Source organism: Thunnus thynnus, chromosome 1 (assembly GCF_963924715.1).
Source record: "Thunnus thynnus chromosome 1, fThuThy2.1, whole genome shotgun sequence".
NCBI classification, from domain to species: Eukaryota; Metazoa; Chordata; class Actinopteri; order Scombriformes; family Scombridae; genus Thunnus; species Thunnus thynnus.
Window position 1 is genome coordinate 12331952 of NC_089517.1, and position 26206 is coordinate 12358157.

Genomic DNA, 26206 nt, shown 5'->3' on the forward strand with positions numbered 1-26206 from the left:
GAGTGTGACAGTACCGAATGAGAGGAGGAGGAGGAGGAGGAGGAGGAGGAGGGACCGAGTGGCAGGGACAAGGGAGGGAGAAACCAAAAGGGGGACGGACTGAGAGTGAGAGAGGGGAGGGAGCATCAGAGACAGGGAAAGTAGACGAGAGGGAAAAGGCAAGAGGAAAACTGAGGGAGTCAGGAGAAGAGAGGAGGGAGCAAAAGGAAAAGAGAGCAAAAAAAAAAGAAAAAAAAAAGAAAAAGAGGACAGCTCAGCAAATCAGCCCAGTAGCATTCCTCTCACAGCTGCAGTGATCCAGGCTGGGAGGGGAAGTTTAGCTCACCAGGAGAAAGAGAAAAAAAAAAAACAAGAAATTGTGGTCTTTTTTTTCTGGGAAAAGAAATCAGAAGGCTCCCTGGAGAGGAAAGGGAACAAGAAGAAAGAGGAATCAGAGAGCTTCTGCAGCCTCCGTGTGTCCTGCAGAGGAAGATGGATTCAGACTCCGGAGAGCAGAGTGACGGAGACCTCTCTCCAGGTAAGTCTCATTAAGCCTCAAGCCCATTACTGTGACTACAACATCAGTTTCTGACATCTTGAGATAACTACAATACAAGCAAATACTCTCCGCTTTGTAGTTTATTAGTTTATGAACAAGATCAGTGGTTTCTTGGTGCTTTTTTTTTAGCACATTTTGAAAATTTACCAGCATTTGGACCCTTAAAATATCCACATTTTTTTGTCACCCTCATCCACTTTGTACCTCTTCATCTTACCAGTTTGTCTACACATCTGAATATTTCTTTAAGCCCATAAAGTACGTTATAAACCATGTCTTTAAGATTCTTTCACACTTCATCCAGTATCTGATAGCTCATTCCTTAGCTCAGAGATATGTCAAAGGTGCTGCTGTGAGCCCTGATGCACGTACACTCAGATGCTGGTGAAACTGGCCGACCTTCGTTGAGTGTGCGGATGAAAGCCTGCTCAGTCGCCCTCAGGAACAGGCAAGCTCCAACACGTGCAGCCAGTTTGTTCATCAACACATCCAACCACATAGAGAACACAGCCTCCCTGAACGCTAAAATCATCTTTTCTATGGTGCATCTCACACCCGCAGAGCATGAAAATGTTTACTGGAAGTTATGCGTGGAAGAGGTTTTATGGCGTCATAATACAGGGCAAAGATTTATTTCAATGAGGAGAGTAAACATTTGGACTCAAACGCTTACATAAACACTCCTTGAAGTTTTGTGTGTCTTACCAGCATTCCAAGTGCGTGGACGATTTATTGAACTGTAATTTCCTGGAAAGTTCAAGCCAGGAGATGAAACAGCCTCCTGGAGATAAGTTTGAGCTCAAAGATCAATGAATCAAATGTGTCTCCAGGAGGCTTTTATACTGTAACATAGTACAGCATGCTGAAACAGTCAAATACCCGCGCTATATCATGCAGAAACTGGAAGCTTTCCTCTTTGCTGTTTTCACTAATTCCCCGTGAAGAATCAGATTAATGCTTTAAATGACTTTATCCTTTATTTGAGTAATGTGGGTCCCCCTAAAATTATTTTCCATCAGGTACATATAAATATACTCTCTCAGGGTGTGTGGTCAGATCTACTACAGATGTCAAAAGATGGACATGTAATTGCCTGGCACATGTTAGCGATCGTGTAATAATGTGGCTGTTTGCCTGTTTATTTGACAGTTTAGAGCTTTGTGTGTTAATGATGCTCTGTTGAACTCTGACCATCTGTCTGCCCAGCTGGCCCCTAATCTGTCTGTCTGTCTGTCTGTCTTTTACTCAATTTGGAAGGAGAGGAACCTTATTATCTGTGATCCGTATCATCTACCGATTTCAGTTCAGGGTTGAAACATCTACCTTGATTCTTATATGAGGCCACGACTGGTGCGCCACGGCAAAGCCATTATGTAGAGACAGAGGCTTTATCCATTTCACTTTCATGTGAAGTGATGTACACTGTTTTCCAGAGACTGGGCCAGAGGTAAATCATGGAAACATTTTTCAATTTTCTACAGACGTTGTGATTTGCTAAAGCTTCCAGCAGTGTAATGTGGCCAAGCCTTTGTAATTTAAGATGAATTAACTCTTATAAGCTTGTGTTTTGGCATAAAATCAGTGCTACACATGTTGAAAGGAAGGGTGACATCAGGGCAAAGGCAGAGTGACATTTTTCCCTGTCCATAGAGAGCAAGAGCCTGACTCATACTGAAATTGCACCGTGCTTTGTGGCTGTGCTGCAGTTTCTACCATTCAGTCTACTGTCTGTGAAAAAAACTGGTATGTCTGACTTTATAAGGTCAAATGTCTTAACAAAATCTGAGTAAAAGTATTTTGAAAACAGGCGTATTTTGAAAGAGCTGCTGTACACAAACATGACCCTTATACCTGCGTGTGTGAATGAGGGCCGTGTGATTGATCTTAGCTTTTAACATGTATTGTGGCACAAAACTTAAGCAGTGTAAATATTGAGGTATTTTGTTTCAGGTGGTTTTGACCCTTCATCCTTCTGTTCTGCCCTTGAGCTGTTTATGGTTGTTGTTAGTGAGTGAGACTGCCATTTTAGCATTTTCCATTGCCATAAATTCAGTGGTAGATACTGTTTATATCAGCTATTTTTATGCTCTGTATCTGGGATATTGCCTTGTAGCTGTAGCAGCTTTCCCTCAGCTTGTCTTGCATATTTCTTCACTTCTACTTACCTCACAATGACTTCTGACAAGCTCCAGAGAACATGCCTGACCTTGGTCCAGTCAGCTGCAGGTTATGGGGCCTTCAAGTGGAACTTGTGACGTTGTATTTTCAGCATGGGAAGTCAAGACATAATAATGTTTGCATTCAGATGGTTTAAGTCATGAGGAAATTGTTGCTAGGTGACTGATAATCGATAGATCCCCAGAGGGAAAACTGGTTTAGTTGCTCATGCACGCACAGGAAAAAATTAAATAATGACTGTTGCTTTCTCCCTAAAAGAAAACGTAGAATGATTTTGTGGGTTTTTTTTGTTTTGTTTTCATTTCATGGTCTACTAGTATAACTGTTAGTTAGATAGGTACTATCAGATTTTGGCTGAAAGCAAAAGCACAGTGGCAGCTTCTTCAGGATAGCTTGTCTACTTTAACTTTTGGACAACAAAACTCATAACACATCATCTTACTTGCAGCATATCACTCCACCAAACTAAATTATTAACAGTACCGGTAATGTACACAGCTTAATGTAGTTCATTGTCGACTCAGACATAAAAACATTTTAAACTGTAAAATATTAATATAATTACCATGATTGAAATATGTGAATCATCCCAATAAACATTAGTAAATCTACACTAGGAATAAGGAAAAAAGAAACAATAAAGTCTATTAAGTATTTTTAGGGAGCTCAATTTTTTTGTCAAAACTTATAGCAGAGTTGAAGGAATCTCTTGCACTTCAGCCCCTCCACTGGCGGAGCTCGGTGCTCTCAGGATAGGACCACTTCTCAAAGACTGCACCAAAAGAACATACTGGAGTACACAATACACTTTAGCAATTTATTAAGGTGCAAATGTTTGTGCATGTCAAAACTTACAAATTTAGAGCAAAACCACAGCAGTTGTTAAACAAGACCTCACTTAAAGGCGCTGGCTCTCTACAGATTGAGATAGAGATGGCAATAACACAAAGAAAACATTTCACATAGCTGCAATGCATTCACATCATGTGGTTAATGTTGTTGGAGATGATATCTCCTCCGCTCAGGTGACTGTTCCTGTATAAAATGTTGAGTTTACAAATAGGTCTCTTCAGTTCTAAGGGGTGGTGCCAAAACCTGGCCCTTACTGCTGCTGTTTTATACAGATGGAAGCTTTTCTCCTACATAAACCTTTAAGCTGCAATGGACATTTTTCAGCATGACATCACATAATCTATGCTTGTCTGGCCCAAAGAATGCAAGACATTTCTTCAAAAACATCAAAGAAGGGAATAGTTTTGCATTATAGCTGACTTTTTTTTTTACAACAGGTCATCACGTGAGAGTCAGGATTTGGACTATGGAGTTAGACAATCACTCCAGGGAGCGATGAATTTCCTGTCAATCTCGTCTGTTTTTTTCCCCTGTGCCTTTTGTTGTGTTAAAGCTCAAAGGCTGGCCACAATACACAGAGCTCAGCCGTACTGTAACTACCCTGTAAAAATGGCTTACATTTTTTCCCATAATCACCCCGTCAGCCAGTCATGCAACAAGCATGCCGTTGACCATACCAATAGCCACAAGCTGATTCATACAGCAGCCCTGTCCTTCCTGCGGTGGATTGGAGATGACCACACCTGATTATGAGTCAGAGGGAGGCTGACTGTCAACACACCTGTTCTGCTGCAGGACTGGTGGAGTCCACATCACACAGACAGCGCACAACACATATTATTATATTTGCATTTTAGAAAAGCATTCTCCTTCATTCTAGTTTGAATTGTTACAGTCCTCTGATATTATTTTTAGGGGACAATGAATAATCAGCCCACGGTCTCTTCTTGGCTGACTAATCATGGTGATGCGAATCAGTATAACACCATAACTCGATCTGCCATCTGCAGAGCTATTTCCAGCCATTTGACTTTATTTCAGATTTTCTATGGAAAGCAGACTTGAGAAGCTGTGTGGCTGTTGCAATAACATCTGTGGGATTCATGAGAGCATGAAGGCGGTTGCTGTGGTTCTATAAACAAAAAAACTGCAGATGTTGTTTGATGACACAACTGAAATTTAATCTTCATCCAGGTGATCGTCTTCAGTAATCACACATTCACAAACTAACTCTAAAACTCTACCATTGCTCTCGCTGATCGCTGCTGATCCACACTTCCACAAACACTTCAAAGATGGCATCACAGATGAAAAAAAATCTCTACCGCTCACTGCTGTATTACACTGGGCCAGGAGCACCCATGATTGCCATGTTGGCAGACTGGCCACATGCTTTACATATGACACAGGCAGAATGGGCCAGCCCTGCATACACTCTAACACTCCCATACACACACACACACACACACACACACACACACACACACACTCTCTTAAAATGCCTGCATTCTTGCTCATTCCCTTAGTCTCGTGTGCACTCCAAGCACATGCATCCTTGATTTTTTTTTTTTCTCCGCCTTTAATCTGGTCCACAGATGGAGAGTGCTCACTGTGTCCCAGCCCTCTCCATACACACACATACACACACACACACACACACACATACACACACTCGAGTTACCAGGAGCTGGTTCTGGAAAATTGTAAAATGAACTGAGAAAAAAAAAGAAAACAGGAGTGAAGCCATAAGTGGAAAAGACGACTCAGGATAAAGTGTGTTTTTTCCTCTAGCTGCAGCAAAAGACAAATCCTATAACTCCCAGGTCCCTGACCTGTGTGTGGGTGCGTTTTCTCTTGTACTATGCACATACATATGCTGACACTGTGGCATTTCATAATGTGTGTGAGACATTTGGAGAGAGAATTGTTTCCCCACGGCTGAGCCATTACTGAAACATGGAATTAGACCACGGAGGCATTTTGACAAGGCCTCATAGACACACTCGGGAGGAGGAGATGGCTGTGGTTTCACTGGAGGGCCAGGCGAAGCAAAGCAAACAGTCACTAGAGGCATCTGGTGTGAGAGGCAAGCTGTTTGAGGGAGGGCAGTGTGTATTGAGGGAAGGCTGGCATCAGTGGTGCGTTGTGCCTGCACAGGTATCTACTGTAGATCTACAGGGGCTGTGATGCAGGTATGCGTATATGTGCTGTTATATTTCTTCCCTTTCGTTGACTTATATCTGCAGTACATTTTAAGGAAAGTTTTTGTGTTTTGTTTCTTTACAGTGTCCATTTCTGGTTTTTACATGGACTTGATGGCTCACACAGATGTTTTCATCATTAGTGCCAATTAAAAGCCTGATGTGTTTGTGGAACCTCCAGAAATTACAGGCTACTTAACAACACACAGGAGACATACTGCCTTAAAGGGAGTATAATATGCTTTTTGCAGTTTTCTGTCATTTATATACTGTTATGATGTCAGATATAAGAGCCACTTGGGTGCACATTGATATTTGGCAAATTGTCTCTGTTGTAATCACATGCTATATATGTTCTAACATTATTTAAATTCATGCAGTTAATCCACAGTATATGTACAGCACAGGTCAGCTATATTTTGAAGAGGATTGTAGGGGTAAATACTTGCTATTTTTGTGTTCTTTGGTGCTTAAATGCAATAACATATATTTTTGTTGTTTGCAACAGTGGATTGTGACATAAGATAGTTTTATTGCACATGTGCAATAAACAAAGACACAAAAACGTGCCTCTGCAAATAAGTTCAGATCGAAATATGTTTTTGACTTGGTATATCCATGTATAACAAGGTGTAACTATAACGTGATTAACATTTACATCAAGATAGCAGGTAATTACGTGTGTGTTACAATTTGGAATAAAACATCAAGTTGGTAATGGACCAAGCTGTGTGTGACTTCAAATACATTTTCATCCAATGTTTTCCCTGCCTCCTGTGGACTTGTGACTACATTGGGTTTCACAAGAAAAGTCGATTTAGTTTTGACACATCAAAACTAAGATACTTTGCAGATTAAGTGGACTAGGAACTTGGAAGATGGTAAAACGGCCACTATATCGGATGTCAATTTTAAAGGTAGAGTCAGTCATTCTGGAGAAAGACTGTTGATATTTGAACTAAACACCCAAACAAATACACCCCTCCCTTCATGCTCCTTCAGAAGCTCCACCACCAAAATTCATGGACACCCAAGTGCCAAGGTAATGACCAAAAGAGAAATATGGAGAAATCCAGAGCGATGCGTCAGCTGTAGAGTCACTTCTGTTCCTCTCACAAATTATCACGAGCGGAACAAAATATTCGTCTCATATGAGTACAACAGTACATCCACACTCTCCGCCTCTCTGCAGCCTCCCCACTTCTCACTCAACCTGCGTTCAGCATCTCTGTCCACAGAGGCAGCCGTTTGTCAGCTGCAGCTCCTGGGGAGTTGGGAGGACAGTGGCTGGGCAAACTGCCCTCACCAGGCTGACTGAGAGCAGAAATTTACCGAACTGAAATAGTTTACATGTTGGTTCCATGCAGAGAGATCAACAATGTTTGTATTTATTGATACAGTTAATAAGTTCAAAACACATATACAGTGGAATATTTGTGTGATTTAAACAGCTGCTTGCTCACATTATGCTTCATTAAATGCAACAGAGCCTAAAAAATCTTGGATTCAGTTTGGATTGATACATTTAATAAAATGGAAGTGTATGTGTTCTGTGCACGGGTACGAATGCCCGTTGCTCATTGGCTGGAATAATGTTGTGTAGCTCACTCCAAGCCACTGTATTTACATGCTCATTTACAGAACCAGTGATGTGTATGAACACCAGATTTTTTTTTCAGCGCACACACAGAACGGACAGCTAGCGGACCGTGAGGAGACATTTACTGAATTTGACAGTGTATTGGATTAGAATCACTTTACCTTTAAACATAGTCAAAGTTCCAAAACTTGAAGTGAGCGTATGTAAAAATGTTGCTTCTGAAAGCTTTGTTTGCAAAGTTACCTCTACTTCCTCTATGTAATGATGTCAGATTGTTTGTGCATACTTAAATCCATCCATCCATTGGTAGCCTTTGTCGCTAAGGTTGTTCCACAGGTTGTTCACGTTGTGCACTCACATGTTTCGGGTCAGATTCAGACTCGAACATGTATGGATGTATTTGACATGTTTATATTTTGAGTAAAGAATGGAAAAAAGGAGCATATCCGACTACTATTGTTCATTTAAGCAGCTACCGGAGCTGGCTGAAGTCTCCCGGGGGAAAGCCTCCAGGAGCTAACCAAACAGAGCAGAGTGGGCTCATCAGGAGGGGGCCTGTTTCAGACAGAGGCTGAACTGAGGAGCTGCATAAAGGGTCACTATAAGATAAATAGGGAGATTTTTTTTACTGTAAATCATGCAAAGATTCAACCTCAACCAAAATGATGATTCTGATGGAGTTTCAACATTGAATCAATGTCACTTTGCTATCTGGGATATCAGTCAACAAGAAGTTTCTAATATGATCTCAAAATGCAATTTATTATCAAGTTAAACTGTGACTTAACCTTATCTCTTCTAATGGCAGAGAAAAGGCAAAACAAAAGTGAGACAGAGTGGGAGGCAATTACACAGGAAAAGCTTTTCACACTGACACAACAGAACAAACTGTGCTGTTTTTAGCATTATAAAGTTGTGGAAGGAAAAAGTTGAATACCCATGTTCAGCATATTTTGTGATATATGTGTGTAGCATAGCAGTATGTCACTTAAAGCTGCTTTTAGCATACCTTCATAAACTATTTCCCTCTCGGAGATAGAAAGCAAACCAGCAGCAGAACAGTCTGAAACAGCAAATGCGGCAATTATACTTGTGGGTTTAGACATTTCATGGGCAATAATGGCAACAGAGAGAAACAAAAATTCCACACTCTGTTTTCCTTGAAGGCTGGGATTTGAATTAACTATGGGAGGATTAGGTCTTGAGAGGGTTAAAGTTAAGATAGTCACTAAGTCAGAAACAAATCTACTGATATGTGTTTATTTATGTGAGTGTGAGTGTGTGAACCACAGTTATTTCCTGGTCATTAGTTACTGGTGGGCTGGCAGCCAAGAGAGCAGCAGCAGTTTGGCTTAAGCATGTCATGCACAGTTAGAGCCTTAAAGGCCAAAGCTCAAAGTATATAAGCAGGAGCAACCTTTTAATTGAGGTGGCGTACACAGTTGAACCCCCATGGTAATATATCAACATGTATTTTACTTCCTGAAAAGCTGAGACATCTGGCTCATAAAATATGATCACCTTGCCAAAAAAAAAGAAAAACGGCATATGAGGCCAGACATTGGCCTGCAGAGTTTGCCTCATGATAATGACTGCTAAGTACTATTTTTTGTATTGCAAAATTTGAAAACTTAGTCATTTTACAAAGGTAAACCAAAGTGGCAACCTATGTGCATCTCATCAGCCATGGACATGCTATGAAAACCTCAAAAAATCATTGTTTAATCTTTGTCACAAAGATAAGCTTGCATTTCTTTGATTAATTCTTACAATTGTGGAGTAGTTTGGGATCTGTTGCCTAAACATTTTGGTTGTTTGCTGTCTTACCGTTGGTTGGATGAAGAGTTCACATCACTAAAGGTGGCTAAAGGTGGAGGCATTTTCTCTACCAAAAGTAAAGGAATGCATGTTATCTCCATCCAAAGTGGTTTTATTTATATGTTTCGGCATGCTAGCTTGTCTGCTAGCAAGCTAAATGTAGCTTTGCCTATATTCAATTGCCTACATTAGATGCCGGGACTAAGCTAGCTGTTGATGGTCAGGACAGCAAAGTCTAATTTTCTGTCTCTACTTGTTTGCTGCAGAAAATATGAGTGTGTTTGGAGGTTTTGGGGTTGTCTAAAGGCACTTTTCAGTGGTCTGAGTAACAAACTTGCTATGCTATGCTATGCTTTTGAGTAATTGGTCTCCATAGCTTACATACTTTTTTGCATTTTTACATACATTTTTAAACTGAATGTTTCAATTTAAACGTTACAAGAACAATGTGTTTGGTAAACATAACTCTATCTCGGGGGTAACGTTGGCTGGGGTTGCTGAGTATGAACCTCAAATCCAATGAAATCCATGACAGAGGTGCTAATGTGAGCCTATCTCAGATAGTATCTAGGACCAGCTTTCACACAGTAGGGAAATACTACAGGCGTGAACGGGGCTTTTCCTAACCTGTAACCCAACAAACTACTGCAACAGAGTTATTACTATTTTCTTTATATTGTATATAGTCTATGTATTTATTGCTGCACACTTTGAGTTTCACTATGAATGAAAAGTGCGGCACAAACAAAAGTATTATTATTTTCTTTGGCCTTGGAAGTAAGGCATGGTTACTATTTTAGGTGATAAGCTGGTTAGCTAACAACTACAGCTTAGTTAGCAGATAAACACCATTCCTTACACTTTTGCTTTATGTTTTTGGTTTTGGAAAGGCTAAATAAAAAGACACAAACCCCCTAAACTCTTCAGATGAAAAGTATCACTCTTACTACATGCACACATCACAGGCCTAAAGAGAGAAGTCTGCTAAGCTATGATTGGACAATTACTATTTGGAGGAGCGGTTTAGTAAATGGTCAATTAATTACATTTTTCAAGTTATTTGCCCAACACAGTCCAATACAGTACATTTAAATTAGATTATAGACAAAGAACCACAGGAACATGTTTATGTTCTTATAATGATAATAATGAACAAAAATAGTCTGAGCTTCTCTGTAAGTGATCTCTTAAGCTTCCCAGAGCCTCACTTTTATGTAAACTCAGTTAGAGTGAGTGAACAACAAACCAGAAGGCCAAAGTTATGGGAAAGCTGGCACCGCCTGGATGATTGTGTGTGTGAGTGGTTTTTTTTGTGTGTGTGTGTGTGTTTGTGTGTGTGTGCGTGTGTGTCTTTGCATGCACGTGTGTGTATCTTTGTAAGCGATGCCACGGCATGCTGAGACTTGGCTGAGGTCTATGAGAGAAGCCACTCACCCAAGGCCGGAAAACATTTACTTCCTTGCCACTCACGCTCAGCTCACTGCGGATTTGGTGAGAAATGGACAGAGAGGAAGAGATAGACGAAAAGAGACGAGAGTATCATGAATATAAGACAAAGACACGCTGCAGCCAGTTTTTAATAAAGCTGCAGATGATACAAATGGGAGTGAGAGTGAGAAGATGTTTCTGGTGTGTGTGTGTGTGGGTCTGTGTCTGACGTAAAGGGACTTTGACAGGAGCTAGACACTCAATCAAGATATGGACATATGAGTTCACCTCTCTTTCCCTACCACCCCCACCTCCTCCATCTTTCTTTGCATCACTCATCCACACATTTTGAATGAAGTGACACATGTTTTTTCTCATCTGTGCTCATTTAGAGCATTTTTCAAGCAAACACATTCCCAATTTCCCCCACATAGTCCTCTTTACTTCTATTCTATTAAGTATGACTGAATGGTGTGAAATGAAAATGTACATTTTGCCAGCTTTGCCTGTCCCCAACACCCACTTTCCCTTCTTTCGCCCCTTTTTCTCTCTCTGTAAAAGCTTTGATTCATTATGGAAAAAGTTAAGGGGACTTTCTGTCTGGTTTCAGGCCAGATAAAGTAAGGAAAACCCCAATATGTTATCCTCCTCTGTTTTTTATTAGGCCCAGTCTCACAGCCTATCATTATAGTCCACACACAAACGCACACCCACGCATTTGCACCAACTTTCCATAAATAGAGTGCCACTGTTTTATGAATCAAATAATTCCTTGAGGTGGTTTATCTTTTATCTTTCTAAGCTTAATTTTCCTGTAATCACGCAATCAAACCTCCTGTTCTATATTGTCTTACATTAGCTTAGATTTTCAATCTTTGACGTTTGACTGTGGTTGGCGCTCTTGTCTTTGTTTGTCCAGTCGCAGTGGTTTCTGGTTCCTGGTTTCCAATTAGCATATTCAAAACTGACAAAAATGTAAAAAGCACCACTTCCTGTGTGCCGAGACCTACCTGACGCTGGCTGTTTCGAACAGTAAACACAAAACCTAGCTATAGTTTGAATCATTTGCATGTTGTAGAAATCATCTGTCATTCATGCTAATAAAAAAGTCCAGTATTTTGCCGCCAACAACACCCACCTAAAAGAATTTGTCAGATGATGATTGTAGCAGAGTAGTTTACCAAAGAATGTCCCAGAGGAGGGAAACAGAGAGGGGAGACAGCCTCCGGACAGTTCCCATGCCCGGCTAACCAACTAACCGTGGCCTGGCTTTTTACTAGCTAAACAATGCCAGACGTCAGCGACCCACAGCTGGTGAAGGCATTAGGTTTACAGCAGAGAAGAGGTCAAAGGGCAGGGATCTCACAGGGTCCTGCAGTCCACACTGTGTCCCAACAGGATGTCCTGGATACCACTTCTCATGCTCTGTGGACCAGCTCGTTCTTGTCTTCATAACAAGGAGTGACTGTGATGAGAGCCAAGGGCACAGCTAAAGGTGGAGGTCAAATCGCTGATTCCCTCTCTTTCTCTCTCCCTCTCCCTCTCCTTATGACAGGCGATCAGGCCAGCGGCACATTAATCAATCAGACATCTCCCGCCACGGCCTCATTTCTCTACTTCAGCTCTACAGGGACATGGCCATTAAAACTAATAGACAGAGAGACAAAGACAGAGATGAGGGATGGAGCATTAAATAAGGCTGCACATCGGCAAAAGGCAATCTGTTCCTGTGTCCCCTCTGAGTCAGAGAGGCTCCTAAGTGCTTTTCTCTGGACTGTTAGTCACAGAAGAGACACTTAGTCCAGTCCCAGCAGGATAAACACACTTGTAGTTCCAAACACTGTCTCCTACTGTATATCAAGCTTCTTTATTACAGCTACATTAACATACATCAGTGTGCTGTTAGTGAGAAACACTCCTCACAACTCTTCCTCTATTATTGTCATCCATTATTTATGCCCTACGCTGCCATTTTGACCAGGTCTTTCCCAACTCTTGTCTCGACATGTGTCACTTTTCTGACCAATAGGGAAAAACATAAATATCTCTGCCAGGCATAAGCCTGGAGGGGCCAGTATCTGGCCGTGTATGTACGACGTAGCATAGTTTCTTTGCCAACATCTTGATTGTACCAACCTGGCAGAGATCTGCACTCTACTGACTGCACTCTTCTTGTTTGGATTTAAGTTTCATCTACTTAAATCCAGCTTTCTTGTATCTCAAATAAAGTCCATCAGGCAGGAAAATATTAACGAAGAGCTTATTTTAAGATTTGTAAATCACTGTCAGAGCCATACAAATATGTGAAACTTATCTAAACCAGTCAATTACTGAGTTAATGTTGTATTCAGTATTATATGACGTTGTTTTGTTCCACAACGAGCAGACTATCTCCTATTACTGATTTACACAGGCACACTCAACAATTTTACAGCATTGACCTAAATACATGGAATATTATGGGCTTGTTTTTTAGCACAAAAGAAAGCAGGCTCCTAAATATAATCATAATTTTAACACAATTCACTAATAATCCAAAAATATACATACATAAATTATTCAATCATGTTATTCTGTATAATGTATTTAGAACACATACAGTATAATATATGAGATACACATAATCAATTAAATTTCAATATCTGAGAGTTTAAAAAGTCTAAAAACATTATTTCAGCTGATTTGGTAACATAAACGCATAACATGATTTAGACAAAAATCTTTGGAGAGAAGTTCACTTGTTTTTGGTGCTGTAATATACTAATCAGTATAAATATCTTGGCTTGATGCTGGACGAGCACATGACATTTAACGAAGCTGTCAGTGTTCTAGCTCAGTCAGCGGGGAGAGCACTGGGATCTGTATGGAACAAAGTTAAACAATGTGGTAATTTGGGATTCCATCTTTATACACAACTCTATAATTCATGTGTGTGTCCTGTGTCTGAATATGCTTCTAGTGTTTGTGGTTTCCATGAACATTGCGACGGGAGTCCATACATTTAATTCAGGTTTTGGGCATTAGTGGAGATATGATGGGAACGTCCAAACATCAGACATAAATGTAAAATGCTTCGGTTTTGGAATAGACTTGTGAAGACTCAATAAAAAGATATTTAATTGGGACATTTGGCATGGTCATACCTGGCCAAATGAGTTGAAATCCTTATTTCATTTGAACTATTTGTCATTCATTTTCCAGAAGAGGTTACTTTGTGATATTCAGGAGATTAGGAGTTAAATGTTTCTCATATATGAAGAAAAATGGTCTGTTGATATATGGTATAAAAATAGCTATGGTGTGGAAGCTTATGTAAAGTATCATTTAAACAAACAACTAAGATCCCTATGTGCACAGTTATGTTCAGGAACCTTACCATTAGCCCTCGAGACCGGCAGGTTTTACTACCCTGTCTACAAGGACGTAAGGAATGTACTTTTTAGTAAAATGTCCTCCAGTTATGTTGATTTCTTTGGGCTGGATGATTATGAAAAAACTTGAGTGTGCTCTGGGAAGGGAGTCTTTTTTGCAGCAGATTTTATTTGCCAAACTTGGAGGAGAAGGCAGAGGACCGAGCTGTATAATAATCTGTAATTTTGTAATGAAATGAAATGTTTGACCACTGCAACTGTACTTTTGGTGTCTTGTAAACTCATGAGGGTTAGGCACTTTGTGTGCATGACAGGAAAATAAAAGAAAATCAAAAAAATCAATCAACATAAAAATAAAACATTTTTTTACAAGGATCTCATTATTATGTGGGACATTTTACAGATGAAACTTGTTGGTTCTCTGTTGTGGATAAACACAGTGTTTCTAAATTAACCCAATCATACATACATACTATTAATTGAATATATACACAGATACCAATATAAATGCAATAAGTTAATAACCCTTCCAATATATGGCTTATTTATTGGTCAAGCTCTACTTTTAAGAATAATTATTTTTGAATTTCTGCACTGGCAGTGACACTTTCTGGGTAAACAAATACAACCATTTGCTCTTCATCATCTTCTTGTCTGGAGAAAATTCTCACAGTCTTCCGACAAAGATAGTGACTCATAGGATCAGGTCTTAATCTGACCATTTACTGCATTTTTAAGAGCAAAATTAATGAAGCACTTTAGCAACATTGTACACAACCTCACTCCCCATCTGTCTGCTTTGTAAGTCATTTCTGTGATTTGTGACGATCATTTGATGCATATTTTTATTCTCGATCTTTATTTCTCTCATGTTTTTTGCGACTATGTAGTTTTGTGCTCCACATTCCCCAGTTGACACCTGCAGAATCCATTAACAGCACAAAAAAACATAACATCCATTTGTCTTGTCATAAAGTTGTTTTACACAAAGTTAGCAGTTTGCCTTTTACAAGTCTTGGGGAGCTGTGAGGAGGATGTATCTGTGTTTTCTGCCATTTCATTCCAGTAAAGCATGAGTAAGCTCTAACCTGTACATTCCAGTTTCAGCCAGTGATACTAAATGATCCACATCTATGAACTTTAAACTCTGCAACCCAACTTCACTCAAATGAAAGCTATTAAAGTATTCAAAGTTATTTATTAACCCTAAAGGTCTGAATGCCCCTCTACATCCTGAGCAGCTGTTGATTGCACGGTGAATGACCTCTTTCAGCACCAAAGTGCCCTTTGGAAACTGGCTCAGAGTCAGATTTTGCATGTCATGAATAATGCAGTTCAACGTACTGCACTGTATCGTGGTGTCTTTCTCTCTGTTGAAGCCTCATCTTTCTCGGTCTTTAATCTATCTTTTCAGATATAAACTCACACTCACACGCATGCATTGCAACAGACAGAGAGTGAGCAGGGGCGGTATGTTTGAGTCATCTGATTAAAGCAGTGGGAGTCAAAAATACACCAGTATGGAGCCTTTGCTATATACAGAGAGAGTGGATGAGAGACATGAAATGACAAAAAAGCCTTTATGGATATTTCTTCGACACTGGGCCTGCATCTAGATGAATCTTTACAGACTCTTTAAACACTGTATTGTATATCAATGTGCGTGTGTGTCTGTTTGTTTGCGGAGGTGGAATCGCAGAAGTGAGCTGACAAACACACTCGATCAACAAGTCGGAAGCCCTCAGCCCAGAGAGTGACGCTGGAAAATAAATACCCGTCGCCTCCAGCCCCACTAGTCGAGCTCTGGTACCAGCTGGCACAACACACCATCCTCTGCTCCCCACTCCAGTCCACTGGCCTCTCAGGCTTGCTTAACACTAACCCTGCAGGCTATTAAAAACCCCTTTACCGCGGCTGAATGACCCACTCCATTGTTTTCCTCAAGCCTTGTAAATGCAGCCAGAGAAAGCCTCTTATTGGAAACTAAAAGCAACAAAAAAAGGCCAAAGAGAAAGTAATGGAAGTCAAGCTGTCACCTTTGTTTAGTTCTCCTAGGTGAAGAGCATTTTCTCTGACATTTTCTTGGTATTGATACATTGTTGATGTTGTTTTGGTTGTTCTCTGCTGTGAAATGGCAGAGCTGATGGATGACAGACTTTATAACTGAAGGCTTTTCCAGGATTTCTCGCAACAGTGTGAGCCCACAAGCTGGCAGATTTTACAGTACAGGATGTTTCTACTGTAACATATGAAATATGGATACATACAGCTACTGCAGAAGCCTAACTTTTTTACTGAATGCTCTTCACATGAGGCAAAATGGGATTAGCGCTGCACTGTTTCCCTTATAAAAAGACGTTTTAAAAGGAAAACGTCTGGAAAATTATTGCCATTATAGCATTTACAGGGTGCAATGAATGGCATGGTAACCACTCCAGAGAAACATGTATTGGCTATTCACTTATACAATACATCACTGGCTGTGAATGTAAAATAGTTTGCAGATGGAAAGTGAATGTACAACGAGGGAATTTAGTGACGGCTACCACTGTGTTGCAAGGAAGGAAGCTTCAATAGAAGATCAATAGCTTTTTTGTTTGTCTCTCAGCAATAACACTCCTAACCGCACCCACTTTTCTGCATCTCCGAGACAGGTCAGTGGCCTTTACGCTTTGTCTGTTTGCACTGATAATGTTTAGAGAGAAGAGAAGTGACAGGTGCTAAACAGTCAAGAGAATGGTAAACAGATTGTTTTTCCTTTTTCTTCTTCTTCTTCTTGTCTCTTTGTGACTGTTATACACTCATCATATATATCCGACCTCATTGAGTATCAACCTGTGCACCTGTGCCACCTGGTTTAGTCCAAAACATGAGCATGTTGTCATTAGCAACCTCTCGCGTGTGTGTGCCTGTGTGTGTGTGTGTGTGTGTGTGTTCCTGATACCTGATACATTCAGGATCTTGAGCCGTGTTGAAGCAAAAACATTATGTTATACCGCAGAAGTAAATGACTCACAGCTCTGCCGGCAAAGGAACCCAGAATAGGAAATAATTTTGAATAACTGTAAAAAAGGACAATTACAGCCAGCTGCAGGGTTATTTTTTTTATTTCTGGGTTACTGTTGTTTTGCATTTTCATTACTGTTTATATTTAGATACCGTAATTTTATTTATTTTATGTTCGTTTCAGCTTTTAGTGTTATTTAAATATCATTGTGGTTTAAGTTTAATTTACATTTTTCGACAAATATACGTGAAAATGAATATGTTTTTGTTGTTATATATTATCATGTTAAATCATATAACATGTTACATATCACTGTACATGTATTTCATTATTCATATATTTATATCAGTTAATTTAGATAAATTCATGCTGCGGTTTTAGACTTGTTTTTGGGTTGTTGTTTTTTTTACATCTAATGTTTATTCCAGACCCAAATAATAAAATAATGGCAATAAAAAAAAAATTAAAAAAATTATCCATATCATATCAAACTGCTAGCGTTGTTACTCCCTCTTAAAATGGTCAAATGAACTCCTGCAGATTTGACATATCTAAGATGTATTAAGCGCAGGTTTTGGTACCATTAAACAGTCTGGCAGTCATGCTGTTCTCTATTTTACATATCTGGACATAAAAACACCCATATACACAGATCAAACTTCCTCTTTACAGCCTGACATGTGGGGACATTTCAGCTGATGAACACCACTTACTTTATTTATTGAATTCATATTTATAGGATATTTCTTATCATCTTAACTTCATCTTAGTTTTATTTAATAATATTTGCGTGTGATACATGATATAATATGTGATGACTATTAATATGTGCATCTTAAAATTAAGAGAAACCATCACTGTAAATCTGTCAGTGATCAGTCTTTACAGTAAGTTGTGACGATGACTGACTGTATTCCATTCATCTTGAAGTTGTTTTTTCTGCTGTCGAGACATGTAGACAAGCAACTGACGAAAAACAGCCACTGAAAGACCCCCACACACACGCACACTCATAAACTCACACATATACATGCACTCACACAGTTGCCCCAGTCAGACGTGTGTGTTCTGCGGTGTTCCGGTTGATAAGCCCACAAGTGCCTCCAGCGTTGACTCAGTGAAGGCCAGTCGGCCCTTGTCAGTGTTAGCTGCTGGTCCTGCTAATGGCTCATTCCTCTTATTACTCTGGAATGAGACCAACACAAGCCTCAGGATCCCTTCTCACAGCCCAGCTGCCCGGCACACTGCAAAAAATGTCCAGATTAACAAGTCATTTCATCTATTTCATCTTGTGTGACGTTTTTAAATGATGAGAAATCTCCTAATGGGACAAAATCAGCTCAATTAACATCCAAAGACAGCCTACTCATTTTTTGTACCGGATCGTATGTCAAATCATTGATTTTTGGTCACGCTTGCATTAACTGATTGTCATCAGCACATTCATTCATGCTTCACTATCACTGGCTTACTAATTAGCTGTTTGACTACCGGCTGATTAGTTACTTCCAGTCATATTACATAATGCAGGTGTACAGTGTGGCCATTATGACCTTACACTGTAACTCTATGGGCTGTTTGTTGAGTTAACTAACATTTAAAGGGGGCATATTATGCACATTTACAAGTCTATATTTATTTTCTGGGGCTCTACTGGAATATCTTTGCATGATTTACACTTCAAAAAACTCCTTATTTAATTCCTCCTGACCCTTTACGCAGCCCCTTAGTTCAGCCTCTGTCTGAAACAGGCCGTTTTAGCCCCTGTCTCTTTAAGGCCCCCAGTCCGATAAGCCTACTCTGTCCTGTTTAGTTAGCCTATGCAATGTAAATGGACAGTAGTAGTATGATTTCACTTCTTTTTCTCATTCTTTACTCAAAATGTCAACTTCAACACAAATAACACCTTAGCAACAAAGGCTATGGTACAGACGGCCATTTATGGGCCTGCACAATGACATCAGCTTGTTAGCAAGGAGTAGGGGTTTTACTTATTTTACTTTGGACAGTCATTTCCTATAAATAGCTAATTCCTTGACATAATTGTCGGTGACTGAAATGGAAATAAATCAGTACAGAGGGACATTTTTTGCAGCGCACCACCTTTAGCAGAGCAGGTTTGGCTGTTCTCCATGTTCCACACTGGATGTATGTTCTGATGCAACGCAGCAGAAACTGTTGACTCAGCGCTCTAAAAACATCAGGCGGAACAAAGAGAGACTGTCTAGTCAACAGCGAGAGCAGCGAGCACCTTACTAATCCTGATGTTAAAAGTAAACTTCACCAACTCCCAAAACACTCTTATGTAACCACTTTGATGGGCCGATGGCATCTGCGTCTGGCGCTACATCGGCAGAGATCTCTGGTCCCAGTTTGTTTTCAGCAACTTAGTCAAACATGCCATATGAAATACTCACTTTAATTTGTGAAAACGTTAGAGCACAAGTGATACAGAGGAAATAATGAGCAGGCAGGAAAGAGATAAGTAACGGGAAAGACGGTTTCTGGCCATTTCTCCCCTGACAGCTTGGACTTTTCTCTAACTCATTCTGACACTCTGGCTCATGCATGTCACTCATCTCAGCCGCTGGGTGACAGGCTGTATGTGAGTGAGGGAGAGAGCTTGGACTTCTCAGTGTCTCCATGTGCACTTTATAATCATCTACCCTCACTTACTGTATGTGCTAAAATCTCTCGCCAGACTCTGAATCACCCACCTCCTTCCCCAGTACTGTGACTCACACGTCAAATAGCCTCATGTCCATTCTTCACAGTATTTTTTTTCCCTCCACACTCCTTCAATTTTGCTTACATTCTTCACCGCTCTTGGATGTGAAAACAGACTTGAGACAGGGGTCAAGGCAAGTTGATAGCCACCTGCTGGCCTTCAGAAACAGCTCCAGGCTGTGCAGTGGGAGGTGGCAGAAAAATAATTAGTCTACTTTTAGCCCTGCATTAAAAACAGGACAGAACCAATCAGGTATGAGATACCTTTGTCACTTAATTGCACTGAAGAGAAATTAATTTAGAAAGCGACTAATCACACACTGCAAAGAGATAGAAATCCAAATAGCCAGCTCAGCCATTGGTCTGACAAGGCCGGCTTTATGGAGCAAGCTGTCACCTTTATCAGTGTGCCAGGGTTTCAGAAATCTATCCAGTTGGGTTTCTGAATATCAGAGGCTCACTAGAACAAAGAGCTGCTTCAGAGAAACAGGAAATGACAGTGACAAAGAGAGCCTGTTGATGAGAGGCACAGATCTGCCTAATGAAAACCACAGTTATATATCCTGGTGTTGCTATTCAAATATCATTGAATCTGACGCATTGCTGTTGCGAAGCCTAAATACATGTCTATTCATCAGCTCAGGCCATATTTTACATTTGATATCTTCAAGATCTGTTTTTGAACGGCAGCCTGCAGGAAGGAGACAAAGATTCATCTGTCTCAGACCGATGTTGACTGTAGAAAGTCTAAGATTTGTTTAGAGTTGCTGTAGTATACTCCAGTACTGTATATAAGTTGTGGCCACAGTACGTTGTAGGTGAAATTTGGACAGTAACTTTCTATCCACTGAAAAAACACGCAGATGTTTTTTTTATTGTACTTGTACTTTTTGATGACTTTCTTTTATCAGTCATTCAATATCGCTTAAAGCTGCACTAGTCCGTTTTTTTTTTAAAAAGGATCAAATGACTATGTGTGATGCGAGTGGAGTTGCCCGTAGTGACGAATACACAAATTATTATCACCTAACTAAGCATTTTAGCATATTTCAACACATTGTTTGGTTGTACAGCCTGCAAATTTACTATTTGTTGCATTCCCTAGGAGCTGGTGGAGACCAAAACACAGCTAAAAGGAGAGTGATTATTGGACAGAAACAGGACTCCAAATCAACGCCAATGTTGCTCAATGTATGTTAGATGTCAGATGTTAGATGTACAGAAAAGTTTCTGCTTTCTAAATGTTCATCACAACAACTTATTAAAGGCTGTTATTTACACATGTCGTGCTTACAGCTTGTTCCACTGTTTCCTGGAGCTGACCAATGAGAACAGAGCATCCTCAGTGGGAGGGGGGTCTTAAAGAGACAGGAGCTAAAATGGCCTGTTTAAGACAGAGGCTGAACTGAGGGGGTTCATAAAGGGCCAGTATAAGATAAATTAGTTTTTTGAACTGTAAATCATGCAAAGATATTCTAGCCCCACAATAAAAAAATAGACCTGGAAATGCATATGATATGCCCCCTTTAAAAAAAAAACATGCTGATTACTTTGGAGAGTATGATTGGTTTGGAGAGTAATTGGTTGGTGGGTGTGTTACGGATGACAGTCAGGATGCCAACCTGGCTGTCTTTTATAGACACCAAACAGTATAGTGTTTGCTCATTTATTGACACAAAAATTACTAAATATGAGTAGTAGCTAATACTCGCAATTTCACTCTGCAGGTTTGACATCCTCAAACTCACCCACCACACTTTTGTTCAACATACAATAGGTCTCACCTACACCCTCACGAAGCTGTACAAAAGAGCAGTAGGAGGGTTCATCAGATCACATGTATTGGGAAATGACTGTAGACAAAGACATTTGCTTTATTAGCAGTTAAATGTCATGCTGGCCTAATTATATGTGCATGAAATGTCATTTTGCTTCAGACCAACACATGAAATGTCACTTCTGTACATTCACATGAAATGCCACGGATAGTGTTTCTCCCAATTGTTTTGCAGCATTCAATCTCTTGTGAATGTGCGTGCGTGCATGTAAATCATACACATACACACACACACACACAGATAACTGCATGGTCACATAGCTGTCTGTTTTAATAAAATTATAATGACAACAAAGCAGGTGTTCCGCTTTGAATTTGGGCTCATCTGCTGCTCTGTGCTGAGCCCACTGGGCAATGACACCCCCATCCCCTCTCTCTCTCTGTCTCTCTGACAATGTGCACAGGGAACAGGAGGAAAAAGTGAAGCCTCTTTCCTCGGCTTTAATCATAATAGGAGTTATCTGGTGTGTAATTTGTAGCTGGGTGGCACCTAAATAAAACCCCTCTCCGTCCTCCCACTCCTCACATTCACACAGACACATGCTAGGCTGTTGGCATCGCTGTATGAGGACACACTCAGCCTTTGATGTTCTCCTCTATGATAAATTGTGGCAGCAGTGGGACACGGCATAAAACTGTGATCAATCTGAACTTGTAGAGAGACAGTGTGCGGAGGGGTTCTTATCGTACAGCTGTTTGATGTTATCCTAAGCAGATAGTCATTCCTCCCATAGTCAGCCCACCACACCACTGCCAGCTCCAGGAAGGACGCCGCCCTGCTGTAGAATGTGGCTGCACCGCGCTTCATCTGCTCAAAAAAGGTTTTCCTCAGCCTGCACTCTTTTAGACTCTATAGTGAGTCACTTTTGTAATTTGTTAAATCTACAAGTCCTCTCATAGCAAAACAATTATATATTTTTTGGCAAATAAGCTTTTCATCAGCGTCACCTCTGTGTAAGTTTGGAGTTGATGGATTTAGCTTTCATTCAGATCACTAACACAGAATCATCAAGAGCAGTTTGTATCAACACTGTGCTTTCATGTTTACTAAAATCCTATTAAAAAGCCTGCTGTCTTGTTACACAAAAGATAGTTGTGTAATAAGAAAAATGAAAAAAGTCACTGTTATTCCTTTGAATAAGTAGGAAATATAAACTTAAGATCAGCCCGTTTTTAGCACACAAATCTCTATGCGAGGACAAAGTAAAGTAGTGTCAGTGAACACTGGAGAAAGGAAACATCCATAGTTTTATTACAATGGGTAAAGAGATCAATCGATTTCCTACTGTTTTCAGCTGTGTTTATAAAAAAACCCTAACATTCAGTATTTCATAAATATTTTTATAGACAGTCTGTTAAATTACCTAAAAGTAGAATATCAGATTTGAAGAAAAGCTACTCCTGCTGATGTTAAACTGGGCAACTTTGCATAATGATTCATCCAAAAGGTACAGAGAGGTAAAGAGATGCTTGGTGCCAGAGAATATGAGAGCAACAACAAAAGAACATTACCGTGACTTTAGCTTTCTCTGGACAAAGAACTTCTTATAATAAACAACTTGCATTCTGCTGTTGGCAGTGATGGTATTTTTTCCTGTAAGCAGATGTTGAATATATAACATTCATCTTATTATGTACTCAACACACAACAGATTCATTGTACAAATGGAGAACATCTATGTCACCTGTTTTTAAATAGTAATAAACCCACAGAGAATTGTCATTTGACTCAGTTTCCCCTCAACTCTAGTGTTTTAGTGACTTTCAAGTCATTGTTCTGTTTTTTTGGGTCGTAGCTTTATTGTTTTTGTTCACCCCCACCACTTTCATGAACCTTGTTTTCAGTGAAAAATTTGGGATAAACCCACTGTACCAAACGACAGACAGACAAATTTAGTGACTAGCTGGTGAGAATACTGTACAGCAGTAGAGCATTTAGCAACTAAAGAGCCAGATATTACTGTCAGGAGTTGGTGGACACCAAAACAGAGCTAAAAAAGAGTGAATATTGGACTTATATTCATCGGGTGGCCAGAAATGTGACTCCAAAATAATGCTAACGTTGCTCTGTTGTTTGATGTGTAAATAGGCTGTTTGCTAACATGTTCACTATAACAACTATGTTATGTGATAATTTGTCATGGTTGTGCTTACAACTTTTTCCAGTGCTCCCAAGCATCCAAAAATGTCAATTAACACTGCTTTAAATTATCAGTGCATGAGGTGTTACTTTAGTAGGATTATCATCCAACTGTCACCATACACTGAAGATTTCTGACCTTTAAGACTAAGCCCTTGCTTTTCTCTGTCTCTCTCTTTTCTCTCCTTTCAGGTCAGGAGAGCTTTAACTCACGCTCCCTGGCCATGCAGGCCCAGAAGAAGATCCTGAGTAAGATGGCGACCATGGTGGTGGCCAACATGCTGACAGACGACACCAGCAGCGAGATCTTGGACGAGCTCTACAAAGCGAGCCGGGAGTTCACCAAGAGCAAGAAGGAGGCCCACAAGATCATCAAGGACGTCATCAAGATCGCCCTGAAGATCGGCATCCTCTACCGCAATCACCAGTTCAGCCCAGACGAGCTGGACACGGTGGAGCGCTTCAAGAAGAAGATGAACCAGGCGGCCATGACAGCGGTGTCGTTCTACGAGGTGGAGTACACCTTTGACAGGAATATTCTGTCAGAGCTCCTGCTGGAGTGCAGGGACCTGCTTCACACCCTGGTCGAGCAACACCTGACCGCGCGCTCACATGCACGCATCGATCACGTTTTCAACCATTTTGCCCATGGGGAGTTCCTGGCCGAGCTGTACGGAGACGGAGAGGAGTACAGACTCTCTCTGAGAAAGATCTGCAATGGCATCAACAAACTGCTGGATGAAGGAACGCTTTAACCTTTTACATCTGACCTCTTCCACCTCTAGCTCTTTCTCCTCTTGCTCCTTCTCTTGCTGGTCTCTCCTGCCTCCTCCTGTTTCCTTTTCACCTGCTCAACCCTGACCGCTCGCATCCCCTCTTCCCTTTTCCCCCTTGTCTTCTTGTTTCTTCTGCATCCATTTCCATGGAGCTAGTTGTAACATCCTGCTGCTGTGGTTCAATGAGGGAATTTTTTTTTAGACTGTCTTTCGACTCAGTGGATCATTGCTGCACACTGGGACAGCCTGTATCATGTTGTATGCATTATAGCATTCCAAGTCATTCCCTTTGTGTGCAAAAGTGTACTGTACCAATGGCCAAAAAACATGCATTAAGTATATTTGGATATGGAAGATAATCAGTAGTAGTAATCAGTCTCTTTCTTTGTGTGTGTGTATGTGTGTGTGTGTGTGTGTGTGTGTGTGTGTGTGTGTGTGTGTGTGTGTGTGTGTGTGTGTGCATGCGTGCATGCGTGTATGTCTATGTATGGGATTTGCTTGATTCGTGTGTTTGTACATAAGACCAACTTTGACATGTTGTGTGTATTATGTATCTTTTGTTAACCTTCTCTACAAGGGTGTAACACTTGTCTTTTATTAAAGATTTCTTGTAAACATTATTTTGCAGTTCTTCTGACAACAATATCTCCATGTGAACTGGGAAAAGTTTTAGGAAATATGGGCTTGTTCCTCCCTGTTGACTGTCATTACGACAATTTTCTCTCACAAGGTCAAACAGCTGCCAACACTTAGAATAATACCTTAAATTCACTGAGAGATTGAAATAATTAAAGATATCACTGCTTATTTTCTGAAGGCAGCCATTACAGAAAATGCATGGATGGATCGGATCTGGAAAATAAGCCACAAATGGTCCATTAAGCTACTAGTTTCCTGTCCATTTGACACACATGCACACCAGGCATAAATTTACCAACGCACATTTTAAAATGAGCAGGAGAATCAGTGATTTGTCATTTCTGGTTCATTAGATGCCCTCTAGTCTATTCTGCTCCCCAGTCCAGGAAAATATACTGGTGGCTTGGTGTGACTCCAGCTGACTTATTTTGGCAGCCAGTGGAGAAGACGTCCAGTTTTATGTCTCTGTCTCCTCATAGAAACACAAGACAGACAGACCGCCCACCCATTAAGCATCCACTTGAATTCATTCACTGTCAGGCACACACATACACATCAAGTTAGTCACGTGGTTGCAGTCTATTAAAATGTAATAGGAAAATGAAATAAAAGTGGCATTCATTTCATAAAACATATATTAAATTAACTTCTATTGCCCTTTGTTCTGTTTGCTTGCAGCATCTTGAATCAGACAAGATAGAGAGATAGAGTGTGCCAAACACATAATTCATAATAAATTCATAGTCAATAAATTCTGTTGTAAGGAGAGAGAGAACACCACACACACACACACACACACACACACACACACACACACACACACACACACACACTGGAGCTAGGGGAGGGTTAGCTTAGCTTAGCATAACTAACATTAAATCATATTCTTACTACAATGTGTTAAACCAAACTCATTCTCACAAGCACAGCTGTACAAGAACAAGCAAACAAACTACAGTATGTTCTCTACATCGAGGAGGGTTGGTGGACTGAACTGGCCTGTGGCTCAATGAACTCGCGAAGCCACCGCCCCAAAGATCAGAGGATGAGGAAGGAGTCAGTAGCATCACTTAATGTCAACAGCTGAAAGAGAG

General features: G+C 40.4%; 1 protein-coding gene across 1 annotated transcript; it reads left to right on the forward strand.

Moving 5' to 3' along the window:
• tnfaip8l3 (tumor necrosis factor, alpha-induced protein 8-like 3) lies at positions 1-25093 on the forward strand. Its single transcript, XM_067584909.1, has 2 exons — positions 1-517; positions 23890-25093. The coding sequence occupies exons 1-2, from the start codon at positions 472-474 to the stop codon at positions 24450-24452; spliced, it is 609 nt and encodes a 202-aa protein (XP_067441010.1). The 5' UTR covers positions 1-471; the 3' UTR covers positions 24453-25093.
• Positions 25094-26206: the final 1113 nt, after the last annotated feature.